The sequence below is a fragment of the Perca flavescens genome, chromosome 5 (genome assembly GCF_004354835.1).
Source record: "Perca flavescens isolate YP-PL-M2 chromosome 5, PFLA_1.0, whole genome shotgun sequence".
Taxonomy (NCBI): Eukaryota; Metazoa; Chordata; class Actinopteri; order Perciformes; family Percidae; genus Perca; species Perca flavescens.
Window position 1 is genome coordinate 7035803 of NC_041335.1, and position 13109 is coordinate 7048911.

The window sequence follows — 13109 nt, forward strand, 5'->3', positions numbered from 1 at the left end:
TAGTGTGGGTGAACTGGGAACATCTGGAGGATGCCCCTATCGACCGTTATAGTTGTCAGTCTGTCAGACTTTCAACAGGGATCTTTTTAGGCATCCCTGTGGAGTTTGGGGGCATTGAACCCAAGTGGGCAATGTTCAAAGCTTCCATTGCTAAAGCTACGGCGGGGAGCTGTGGTCTTAGGTGCCTCAAGGGGTGGTAACCCTCGAACACCATCGTGGACACTGGTGGTCAGGAAAGCCGTACGACTGAAAAAGGAGTCTTTCCAGAATATGTTATCTCACAGAACTCCGGAGGCAGTTGCAGGGTACTGACTGGCCCGACGGGCTGCAGCCTCTGTCGTGAAAGAGGCAAAGCAGCGGGTGTGGAAGAAGTTCGGAGAAGACATGGAGAAGGACTTTCGATGTGCATGTGACAATTATTCAACTCAATAATAAATTAATACATTTTAATGCATTAATAAACCCCTGGACTGTAATATTTCAGATGTGTTTGAGCAAGATTTCTGCTTATGTTCAAAACTTTGAACACATTCAAAATATAACTCATCCCATCTGTGTTCTCTGAGATTTGTAAATAGGCTATTACAAGAATACAATCACTATATTTCAGAAAATAATCCACCTGCACCACAGTCTGCTTTGCATTACTTGATTGCTCTCCTGATATGGTAGATCTCAGACCTTCTGACAGACACAGAGCCCCGTTTGGGTCTCTGATTTTTGCGAAGTGGCTGTACACTGCTATACATCGAGTTGGAAAACCGAAACTACGGCAGAAATACACAGAGCACAAACGCGTCACATCTGCCGCAGCATGTCCAAGCAAGAGAGGGCGAGATCTGTGGCTATTCATGAAACATTCGTGGCTGTAGCCGGGGACGCCCAGGCCTAACGACGCCTCTGGTGTACCACTTTCTAGAGCTGAGCAGTGTTGCCACAGTTACTTTACAGATTACTTGATTTTAAAAGTAATTTAGTTACTTTACAGATTACTTGATTTTAAAAGTAACAAAGTTAGATTACAAGTTACTTTATTAGTTACATTCAGCAACTGCCGACAACACCCCCACAGCGTCAACATAAAAATGACAACCGGTTTACTGTGAGGCAGCTCGGCATTTCCAGTAGTAGGGATCTGGTTTATTATGGCACGAAAGAGAGCGAGCCAACCGTGTTTAAGGGCAGCATTTCCGCTACAACATAGGCCTACTGCCCGAAGAACTTCTTCAACTCTCCCCCACTTACCGGTTTTGCACCAAAGTCCAGCTTTTGTTGTTTGGGTGGTGGGGGACCTCCTGCTCTCTGCTTCGCACCACCTGGTGGGACTTGCTCTGTAAGTTTGACTGCAGTGCTGTGACTCCAAATGTTTCTTCAAATTTGACGTAGTGTTTTTGTAGCTAGATAGCACTTTGTCGCCACCAGCACAGAGTGTACAACGAACCTTAATATTGCCATCTTTAGCTGACACAAACTCAAAATAGTGACTGTATTTCCAGCTAGAAAACGCGCATCTCTCTCCTCCCTCCATTGTTGTTTACATTTGTGTCGCTGCGTGGTACACATTAACTGTCCACATGCTGAAAACGTGACCTGTCCTCATGTTGAAAACGTGACTTGTCGCATACGTGACTTCACTCCCCGAGATGCAAGAAGAAAGCAAAAATATATATTTTTACTAAGGAAAATGACAAAAATAGTAACGCACAGTGACTTGGATAAGTAACTTTAATCTGATTACTGGTTTGGAAATAGTAACGCGTTAGATTACTCGTTACTGAAAAAAGTGGTCAGATTAGAGTAACACGTTACAAGTAATGCATTACGTGGCATCACTGGAGCTGAGAACAGTTGACACTTTTTTTATGTCTACGAAACATAACAATGAAGGACTGCCTTCTTTAACAACAAGCACCAGGAAAGTGAAGAAGAAATGGTGGTAAAGGAAATGGTGGAAGGCTGCACCTCATACTAAACAGCGCTGGCTTATGATGGCTTCTATAATGAGCAGTTATTACAGTATCTCATTATGGAAACCAAGAGCATAGTGGGAAGGCTATTTTTCATTATTATATAAAAAACATAGAGGCAGTGATGTTTCCACTAAAAGACCCAGTCTGTGCTTTTATCTACTTTCTGTGAAGCTCACCGGTGTTTGGCACCACCAGGCGTCCTCCGGGGTGGCCGAACACGCCGTTGGTCCTCAGCTGATCTTTTCCAGTGCTGTAGGGCCCATTGAGGGTGAGCAGGCCCTGCTTGCATCTATCCACGGTAATGCTGTAGTCCCGGCTCAGATCCCGCGGGAAGGTCTCGGCGGAGGCTTTGGCGTGGAACTCTGCCCGCTCGGCCACACCTAGTGAAACCATAAAGGAGCTCTGAACTTTGACCTTGATGTCTGGCAGGGGGTCAAATAGATCTTTGTCTGTGCTGTCCTGGAAGCAGAGGGGCGTGCTGTATGTCCGTCCCACTGTTAAGTCAGGCTGCATCGAGGAGTTGAGAAGTAGGGGGTTGCCTACAGAGATAGAGAGATAGCACAGCCACACAGTCACCTAAAAGCCCTGCTCACATGGGACTCGCATTATGTAGAGAACTCCTTTAATACAGTAAATTAATGTTTAACAAAAAGCAAACAGCATATTTGAGATTAAAATCACCTTTAATCTCAAGAATTAAAACAAATTCCTGGATATCCTTAGGTAACATTAATCTAGTTTGAGGTTTAAGAGCTACATATCTGGTTTTCTTGCAGCTGACCAGTGAAGCTCCAATTAAAACAACATGTCCGGGCAGGCAACCACTGCATCAGAGGTAAGGGAGCACAACCTGGACAGAAGGTCCAGGGCTCAGAGCCACGGTCAGAGCGTTAGATTTAATTACCAAGCACACACACAGCTTGATCTCCATCATCCATCTGCTGGAGTCAGCTCCTCTGGACAACAAGTCGTCCTCATGAAGGACAGAAGGGAGGGCCAGGAGGGGTGTAGGTGACTGCTCTGTAAATGAGAGGAGCCCTTCAGCTCCCAGTGTGGACCCAACAGCCTGTGGAGGGGGGTCTAAATCTGTGGCCATTAGATGTGACGACGCTGCCAAACAGAGCGAGGAGCATGCCGCATTGATCTGGCAGACTCAGATGTGCAGTGCCCCTGGACAAGACGTGCCAAGATAACAGTGAAGTCATTGAGTCCTTGCTGCCCAGCTGTTGCCTGGTGAGGGGTACAAAGCGGGAGGCTAATGTTGTTTTATTTTTAGGGAAATCGTTAATTACCGGGGGCATGATTTGTAATGAGCATTTTGGGGGGTTGGTTTTGCTTGTCTTTTCCTGTTGATTTTGTCTTTCCAACAGAATTCTTGACACATCACAATATGGAATATGACCACAAATGTATTACATTTTTAGTAACTGCACACCTATTCAAATTAAATTACAGCGAATAGGGCTGAAAATAATCATAGCTAATTATTATCAATTTATATGTTGATTATTTTCTTGATTAATTAATTAATCATTAAAATTATTACACATGTCACTTCAGTTTCCGAAACATATTCACTTTACAATGATATCAAACAGAGATAAGCATGCCCTTTTTACTTGACAAATTATTTAAATGAATAATCAATTATCCAAATATTTGGCAATAATTTGTTGTTGATAACCGAATCCAATATTTTATATATATATATATATATATATAGTATGTATATGTTAATGCTTATGTTGCATGATTGCATCTGCATTACAAAATGATACAAACAATAGGAAGATAGTGTCCTTTGCCAGACCATCCATATGTTGCGGAGCAGAGGAGGGTCTGGCCACTCCACATAGTATTAGTATCACGTGCTCTTGTTTATTGGCATTTCTTTAAACCAATCACAATCGCCATGGGCGATGCTAAGGTCCGCACGGAGCCACTGCAAAATAGCCTCAGGAAGGAACTTTTTTTTTGGTGCAACGTGTATGTTCAAAAGTTGTTTTAATCGTGCAACAGAAAACTCAAATTGGACAGATAGTCTAGCTAGCTGTCTCAATTTACCCTGCAGAGATTGGAGAAGCAGTTACCCATAGTCCTCATAAATCCCAGTTTAAAATTCCAACACAAAGAAAGCGGAAGGAAATGGACATACATGCATGCGGCGGTATTTCCTGCGGCACCGGAGCAATCCCGGAATTGGAACGTCAAAGATATAGACTACTAAAAAGATAATGTTCTATGAAAAAATGAAAATATGCGTTTTTCATTTCTAAACAGTTAATAGTGACAGCGAACCTACAGGCGACTGCAGATATTTCAGCTCATGTTCAGAGCTGCAGCCAAATGGGCATTACCCTTCTGCAGCTGCCATTCGATCACTGCTAAATTTTCTCCCCTCCGGTTGAGTGGAGAATGATCTGATTACCGCTTGAGTGTGCATCTTTAAGAATGGCGCGGGCGAAAATGGAATGGCAGTGGTGAGATGAGAGAAACTAATGAAATGTACCTCAGGTTGAATACCTTGAGGGATAGGTTTGGAATTGGGCCTCTGATTAAAAATCACTCAGAAGGAGAAGTAATGTGAAGAGACAGGGTCAGGTCCAAAGACTCATTCAGTACTCTGCCTTAGCCGCTCCAGCAGCAGAGAACCATCCGAAAGCATTTAAGAACTCCTTTAAGTATTTAAGATTTTTGTTTTCTTCTTGTGATTATAAGGCATTAAAAAGCTACTAATTTGCAATTAAACACACTTCTATTTTGAATTTTAAAAGTGTTTCCTTCCTAGAGGAATTGTCTAATTTTGTGCTTTGTTTATGAAAAGAACGGTAAAATGTTAACAATGCAATCGCGGCAAAAATAGGTTAATATAAAATGCCTCAACAACTTTCTTCAAAGCAAACTGGGGCTGAGGAAGTGTTGTACATTTTATGTGGAACCTCGGCCGGACTGATAGAGAGGAAAATGGAAACGAGTGATTGTGGCCGGTGGAGGGCACAGCAGGCAGGCTGCGGGGAAAGCTGGCCTATTTAAATAGGATTGATGACCTGCTGAATGTAGACCCAGCTCCTACCAGCCCCCTGTTTTTCTCACACCCTTCCAATGGCATGACGAGGGGTGGGGCTTGACCAACTCCCAGGCCTTGGGGGAGCCGGGGGCACAGTAAGGGCTCCGGCAGGGCTTCTCAAAGTGCTGTCACTGAAGCAAGAATGGATCACTTGCGCTAACCCAGAAACGTCAGTGACAGTAATATGAATGCCTGTAGCAAGGCTGGCCGGGACAGCTGCAGTCACATAACCAACAGAAGTTATTGCTGTGCACAACAAAAATGGAATTGATGTTCACTGTTCCATACACCTCACATTTATCCATCAGTGGTTTAGGCCAGTGTAATCTGATGGAGGAGATTGGTTGACCGTCAAATGTGTGGTCCACGGGGAAGTGGGTGGAGCGGTCTCTATCAGATTGATTATCTCCTGCTTCACAATAACAGAGAAGCAGGTCTGTCAAAATAGAAGGACGGGTCCTTTCACTGATTATAGAAGTATAAATCCTAAGCATATAGGGATGCTGCATGCCATGCTGCTTCAAACAAATGCCATCAATCACCAGGGTGGCCCTGTCACAGAGGCCTTTGATGAGCTGCCTTTTGGCCTTGTAGTTGTCGGCGCGTGTCAGCGTAGAGTTGATAACACTCTCTCTTACCTTGTCTGGTGGTCTTGAAGTTGAAAGACTGGAAACCCCCAGTGAGCGCAGAGGAGTCAATGACATCCTCACCGTACTCGCTGTGGTTCTTCCTGTACAGCATGATGGCTATTACGAGGATTACCACGGCAATGATGCCGGCTCCCAGGCCAGAGTACAGGGGTACATCATTCGAGCTGTCCATACCTGAAGCACAGGAGACATATGAAAAAAGGAGAGCTTCTGTAAATTCTTATATAAAAACAATATTGAAATAATGGCAGTCTCAAAGAATATGGTGTGTAGCCAACACAAACCAATAAAGGCCTGTCGCTAATAAAGGCCGGTTAAAGGAAACCTTAAAAGGGGTGGAATTACCTGATGTACCTTTTGTATAATGTCCATTTCCACCGCATCAGTTCAATACGATTGAGCCTTCATAATTAATTCCAGTCATTTTGTCTTTGTCGTACTCTCTGAACGATGATAAAGGGTAACTACACCGAACATAACAATGTCTGTTTAATGTAGGGGAGTGCCTCTGTGCATATGAAATATAACGTTTTTGTGGCTCCAGGGGGAGCTTAGCAAAGTCTGATAAATTGCCTCAAGTCAGTGTTAGCTAAGACACCAAATTAAAAAAATATGGGGGTGTGATCTTTCCAGACCTCACACTTCTCATTTCTGCTTTACATTAGCAACGCAATGCTCCATTAGCTACTACTAGCATAACACACCAAAAACTCAGACCAAACTGTTGACGAGCGAGTTCCAATTTGGGTACTGTTGGCGCCAGGTTTTGACAAGGAAGAAGCGTGTGAACTAAAAAAGACAACATCACTGGTTCTGCAAAATATATTTTAATTCAAACCTGTCCATTGTGACTACGACAATGTTGTAGGAGTGCAATGCTAATTCGCCATCCTCATCAAAACTCAACACTTCCTGGTGTTTTTTCACATTAGAAGCCTGCCTAAAGAGGGTATGCTGCAAGTCATTAAATGTGACAATTATGGGGGAAGTGTTGAGTTTCATTCATGGTAACATAACCAACAATGTTGGGGGGGGGGGGGACATCTGACATAACTCTTCTTATGATGGAATTAGTGCTGTATAAATATATACTAATTGTATCAAGACAGCAGGTAAACATGGAGGAAGTTTTGAGTTTGCATTAACTGGGGAACAGGAAAAGGCCAAATTTACGGAATGTAAATGTGTTCTTCTGAGATTTCTCCAATAACGGACTCTTTCCTTTTTTCAATGTGAGTAGGGCTGCATTGCCAGAAAAGAGAAAAGGCTTTTTCAAGTGTTTCCCAAAAAGTGCCTTGTTTTTGTTGTTTTAATAAAGACCCAGAAACAGGGAGGAGGAGATGGAAGAAAAGCAGTTGAGACAATACTGTTATTATGTAGACATTCAAGGTCAAACAGAGGCAAGAGTTACAATGTGTTACTCTGGCCCCAGGATGGCAATGAAACAAGAAGAATGGAAAGTGATAAGATGGAGCAGACCATCTGTCTTATCTCTCTATGCTACATTATGCACCGTTGCTCTAAACTGTTACATTTCACATTCAAGCTGCTAACATGGAGGGTGATTAGCCTAACTGCCTTTAGACCCACCGGTCTATATCCAATAGCTGTGATAGATATCTCACAGTGCAGGCAGTTGGAGCCCATGCCGTGTAGCCGGTGGTCACCAGTTGTTGCAAAGACCAATCAGAGGAAAAATTAATTTAGAGCACCAGGGTGATCACTTGCCAGATACCAGCGTAATGCACTCCCCATTCAATCATTCAAGCTTTCCTTAAAGCCTGCGAAGAAAGCAGGTGGAATGACATTTACACTGTGGCAGGTTATTGAAAGCACTCACGCTAACACCTGACAATCACTTAGCCAAGCTTACTCCAGCGAGTGATTGAAAGCCGCCACAGGAATGTGAGGACAGCGCTGTAATTTGGTCAAATTAGCTCGTTTGCAATGATTACAACCCATTAATCCTCCGCAACATAGCACATGTTCACTTGTCACAACCAATATATCTCCTGGCACAAAGTAAAAGCACAGCTGTGATGTCACGCTTGTCCATAAAAGTCAGGCACTGAATAATGACATGAATGCTTAATGAGCATTTGCTGGGTTAAAACAGAAGTTGCTCAGGTCAAAGTGAACTACATGGTGGTAATTCTTGATGTTTCCACTGAGAGAACTGAGTGAAAGCAAATGACTCTCATTCCTTTTTCCTTTTTTTTGTTAACTTTTAACTTTAAATATCATCTCTTTCCCCCAGAATTCCAGGCATTACATATGGCAGTCATGGGGCCCAGAAGTTGAAGATGAAAGAAATCCACAGAGGAAGACTCACTTTGAGGCTTAACATCATGTAGCAGCTTTCGATCTGCAAAGACAGAGAGATAGAATAAGACAAATAGGAGAGGAAAGTGGTGATTAAATTCCGATCCTCTGTGAAGTGACTAAAAAGTGTGGTCTCAGATCCAACACTAGTGAGGAGCTTTTCTGCTGACTGTGCTCATTGACGATATATACAGTATCTGATAATGGCCAGGCAGGCACAATTACTGCCTTCATATTACCATAGATAAAGGTGGTGAGTTGCAAACTGCTCAAAGGCTTGACTCTTTGAGTGAGCTAATAAGTAGACAAGTTCAAAACACATGGTTGATTTATTTAAGAGGGATAAAGTCACACACTTTTCTACCAGACTTTCTCCAAATGTATAAATAATAAACAAATAAAAAACAAATATTTAAAGTCAGCTAAGTTGATGTGGTTTTATGAGTTCTGTTTTGTGCAGTTATGCTTGTCTTCCTGGGGTTCTTTCTTTCAAGTCAACTTGAGGAAATCAACAAGGTAACTGTGCTAGTTTCCTATCAAAATGTCAATTTAGCTAACGCATGAGTAATTAAAAATAATAATGATTACATTTGAAAGTGGTGTAATATTTATTGATAACAGTTGCATAGTTGTCCACACACACACATAGTCTCACTGATAGGACAAGCTAGTTCACAGATGCAAAGCCTTTCTGTGATAAGTGTAAACCTATAAATGATAAGTTGTGCTTAAAAGTTTAAATGAAATGGCGGATTTGAAAACTGTTCACTATCTAACACGGTCTCTCATGCTCAATAGCTGCATACATAGGCGCCGATTTATGTTTTCCTCCGTGGGTGCTCGCCCTTTTAAAAAAAAAAGTAGTCAAAAATAGTTTGCATTTCAGAACCTTAGGAAATGGACAGTGGCCGACACAAACACACATGCCTATTAACTCCATAATAAAGCTGTAACGTAGGCTCTTTCAACTCAGGACAGCGCCACTTCTCACAAATACAGATAGGAATGGAGATGAAAAGTTTAACTGACACGTAACCGCGATCAGCTTTGTGGGAAATTAAGAATCAATGCCACCGACATAACCAATCACACTATGACAGACGCTCCACTTAGCACCAACTGCAATGTTTAATTTTAAATGAATGTAGCCTACTGGCAGTCTGGCACACGTGGGTGCTCAGTATTTTCCGTGGGTGCTTGAGCTGAATGCTATGGCTGCATACATTTGCTAGCATTGGTCGCCCTACAGCTTATTTAGACACAAGCTACAAACAAATTTGTGCCTCTAGTTATTTGAAGATTTCACTCTTGAAACTAATCGTTCAGCCTATAGTGTACTCATTATTCATACTAGTGTTCACACTAGTGAGTAAAGAATTCAACTGTTTAAGTCATTGCTTGTGCATGACCCAAACAAGCAATTTTATTCCAAAAGTCACACATCATTCAAGAGTTAATGTCGGCACTTCTTACCCTGTGGCAGATTCTGTATGACATACGATATGTCAAGTGAGCAGCACACAGGAGAAAGAGCGCTGACATTAACATGCACTGGACATGTGTCAACCCACAGTGTGATTTCTTTTTAACACACACCTCCTGTCCAAAAATGCTTGTGATGATTTGCCATGTTACTGTGAGTGTACACATGATGGTGATAATGATAGGAAAGTGATTACAATAATGATGATGGTGATAATGATGCCCAGCAGGGAGAAAGGCCTTACTCTGGGTACACAGTCCATCTGTGCAGTTCTCAGTGGCCTCGCTGTTTCCTTCGCACATCTTCCCGCGGTGTCTGGGTGCTGGTGAGTTGCATTCCCTACTCCGCTGCTTCTCGCACTGGCTGCTGCATAGGGTCCATTCGCTCCACTCATCCCAGCTTCCATCAACTGCAATATAAGGACAAATGGGGACAAAGATATTAACAGATATATGGTATGTGTCTGCAGATACCAAAAAGAAAGACAAGGAGAAATAATTTGAGGAGGCATGCAAATCATCACAGCTTGATTAACATTCATATACACTAGTGAGTAAAGAAGAGACTTAAAGGAATATGTCAACATTTTGATAACTATGCTATTTGCTTTTTTCACTAAAAAGATTGACAGCAATCTTTTGTTCCCCTGACTCCACTTTTTAAGACAAGCTAGCTAAAACACATCCTGACACAGACATGAGGTTCATCTTGCTCTATTTTACTTTTGAAAAGAAAGCATTTAAAGGCATTTCCTAAAATGTTCTTTAAGATAAAGATATTTATGTCCAAATTTCAAATAAAGTAACTGCAAACACTGTCTTAACTTTAGTATTGGTGCTGTATTGCATTAAACATGTAAATGTTTCCTGTTTGGTCATTATCTGCGCAATATCCCCTGGGCCTGTTTATATAATGGGATTTGATACAAAGCTATGAAACCAAGACAGCCTGTTGCATGCTAATTGCTGCACTTCCGCCGCCATGCTCTGTCATTTGATCAAGGAAAAGCTCATCATGCTTAGCTTAACAAATATTGGGAGACCATATGGCGCCTGAAGATTTTTTGGCAGCAGTTGTTATGCCCATAATACAGCCTTGTGATGTACAACAAGCCCTACCCACACTCCACATTTGTTTGTGGTTTCTTCTCAGCTACTTAAAATGCAAATCATGTGTTTGTATATTGCAAAGATAATGCTGAGTGCTTTGGAGTTTGACCGTAGTCGCTGGTGAGTGTATGCATATTGTTTCTCCTGACAGTTCCCCTATGACTTGTTGCTCTGATTCTGTTGAATGAGCTCATCTGCCTACTGGTAAACAATAGATACAGTCTGACAACCTGTAATGACTGCACTTTTAACACCTGGTGGATACTTTCCTTTTTTCTTTTTGCTGCTCACTGCATTCTTCAGTTCCTTAAATTGGCTAGTCACCAGATCCTCATTTATATGTATTGGTGTCATTTTTGCAGCTAAGCAAATTTGTTATTTCTGTATCCCATCATTCTTAGTTCAGCCAATGTTTTGGGCTAATCTAATTCCAAACAAACCCAAACATTAATTTTCTACAAAACAAACAAAGAACAAAACTAGCCCATCATATTTCTGTGTATATTAATACAATTCTCAAACTTTATCCTGGTTTTCTAGTCTCTTTATTGACGTTCAATTCTCTGGCTCTGAACTATCTAGTTTTCTTCTGTTTCTGGTCCAAATTCACACTGGTATCAACTACATAACACTACTGTCAACAAAGATTTTTACATAACATGATAATGTGTTAGGGAGATAATTTGGTGTGCAATGGCACTTCATGATATATTAATGACAAATCAGAATGGTACCACTTTACTTGAGGTCAAAATATGTATTAGTTACACTGTCATAATAGTGTCAAGACAGCAAGTCTTATCCATCCATTATCTATACCTACCCTGTAAAGCAACTTTGAGTTCGTGAAAAGCGCTATATAAATTCAATTTATTATTATTATTATTATTATTATGATATCTTAATGACAAATAAAAATGGTACCACTTTAGTTGAGGTCTAAGAATTTATCCATTACACTGTCATAATAGTGTCATGACAGCGAGTTTTGTGAAATATCCTGTCACACATCTATCTGACCAAATGCTAGAATTGGTCTCTTACCTTGCACATCTAATTATTATAATCATTATGTCAACATGTCATGAATACAAAAAGAGGTGGATTTTCTTTTATGTCAAGTTGTCATGACAAAGACATCCTCTGGTAATATCATCCTGGTTAATGTCAAGTTGTCATTACAAAGACATCCCAAACTAATTTAATGTCAACTTGTCATGACCAAGACAACTTCTGGTAATGTCACTTTGATGAATGTCAAGTTGTCATAATCAAGACAAATATTTTGTCAACATGTCATGACCAAGACAACTTCTGGTAATGTCACTTTGATTAATATCAAGTTGTCATAATCAAGACAACCCAAACAATGTCTTGTCATGACACAAAAACCGAATCACACTTAATGACAGAAGTCATAAACGTTTATGACTTGTTTATAAGGTTTATGACACGTTCATGACAGGGTCATGTCATAGTTATGACAGTGTCATGTCACGATTAATGTCGGTTAAGTGTTACCCAAACTTCTGTGTTAAAAAAGTGACATGTTAAAGTTTTCATGAACCAGCTATAGGTTTAACCCCTGTCATGTTACATAAACTTGCAATAGATAGTAACTCAATGGACATTTATGTATACAACTTTAATAAAAAAAGATGGTTTCTTAGATCTAATGATACCTGTCAGTGTGTATCGGTTTTAAGCCTCTGCAATGGCAACCTGGTCTTACTCAGTCTCATTACAAGACTGTCTGCAGTCTATCAACAGAGCCAATTAAAGAAACATCATTTACTGGTTTATCTCTTTCAGCTACAGAACTATGATCTTTAAGATCTAAAGAGCCAAACTGAGCCAGGAGAAGTAGACACTTCACTGGTCTGTACATGGATTTGCCCCTGTGAAACTTTGTCATGACGCCATAGGTCAATGTCATCTTGTATACGGTATAAAACAAAGCAAAAGTTGTACTTCTGTTGTACTTTATTGCTTAAATTACTGCCAATGTGGCAGTAAGATACAGTAAGTGCACAAATCACACCGTCTTTTACTTAGGCTAGTCTTCTACACTTATCATTGACAGGATAATGATTCTTATGTGTCAGGAATCTCAATTTAATCTAAAATAGAACAAGTCTCTGTCTGTCTGTCAAACATTCATCCGATCAACTTCAAACTTGGTGGGTGTATTGCTTGCAACGGAAGTGGGAGATCTACAGGACATATTTATTACTAGTGTGTTATGTACACACTGTGTAGTGTATTAAGAGGGGGCCTCTAATAACTGTTACTCCGCCGAATGGCATGCTGGGTACACCTTGCTCTCTCGGTTGTTCGCTACAGTACCTTCAAGAAGAATGAGAGACTGGGGATGTTGCATTGTAGCAAACTCAAACATTTCAAGCATTAGCTATGTAAAATGATTGCTTTTGTTCCCAGACATTGCCTGGTCCCAAATAGCTATCCATTTGCATATACTCTAGCATAGTGTTAATTTCGTCAGACGAG

General features: G+C 41.0%; 1 protein-coding gene across 5 annotated transcripts in view; it reads right to left on the reverse strand.

Moving 5' to 3' along the window:
* Positions 1-13109, reverse strand: part of unc5db (unc-5 netrin receptor Db) — a 358970-nt gene that overhangs the window by 76237 nt on the left and 269624 nt on the right. For 4 of the 5 annotated variants that reach the window (XM_028577296.1, XM_028577295.1, XM_028577297.1 and 1 more), the window contains 4 exons: positions 9737-9901; positions 8020-8052; positions 5676-5861; positions 2147-2509 (listed from right to left, as the gene is read on the reverse strand). In XM_028577296.1, coding sequence (XP_028433097.1) covers positions 2147-2509; positions 5676-5861; positions 8020-8052; positions 9737-9901 — 747 coding nt within the window. The remainder of the gene's footprint in view (positions 1-2146; positions 2510-5675; positions 5862-8019; positions 8053-9736; positions 9902-13109) is intronic. The other variant, XM_028577298.1, reaches the window with a different exon arrangement.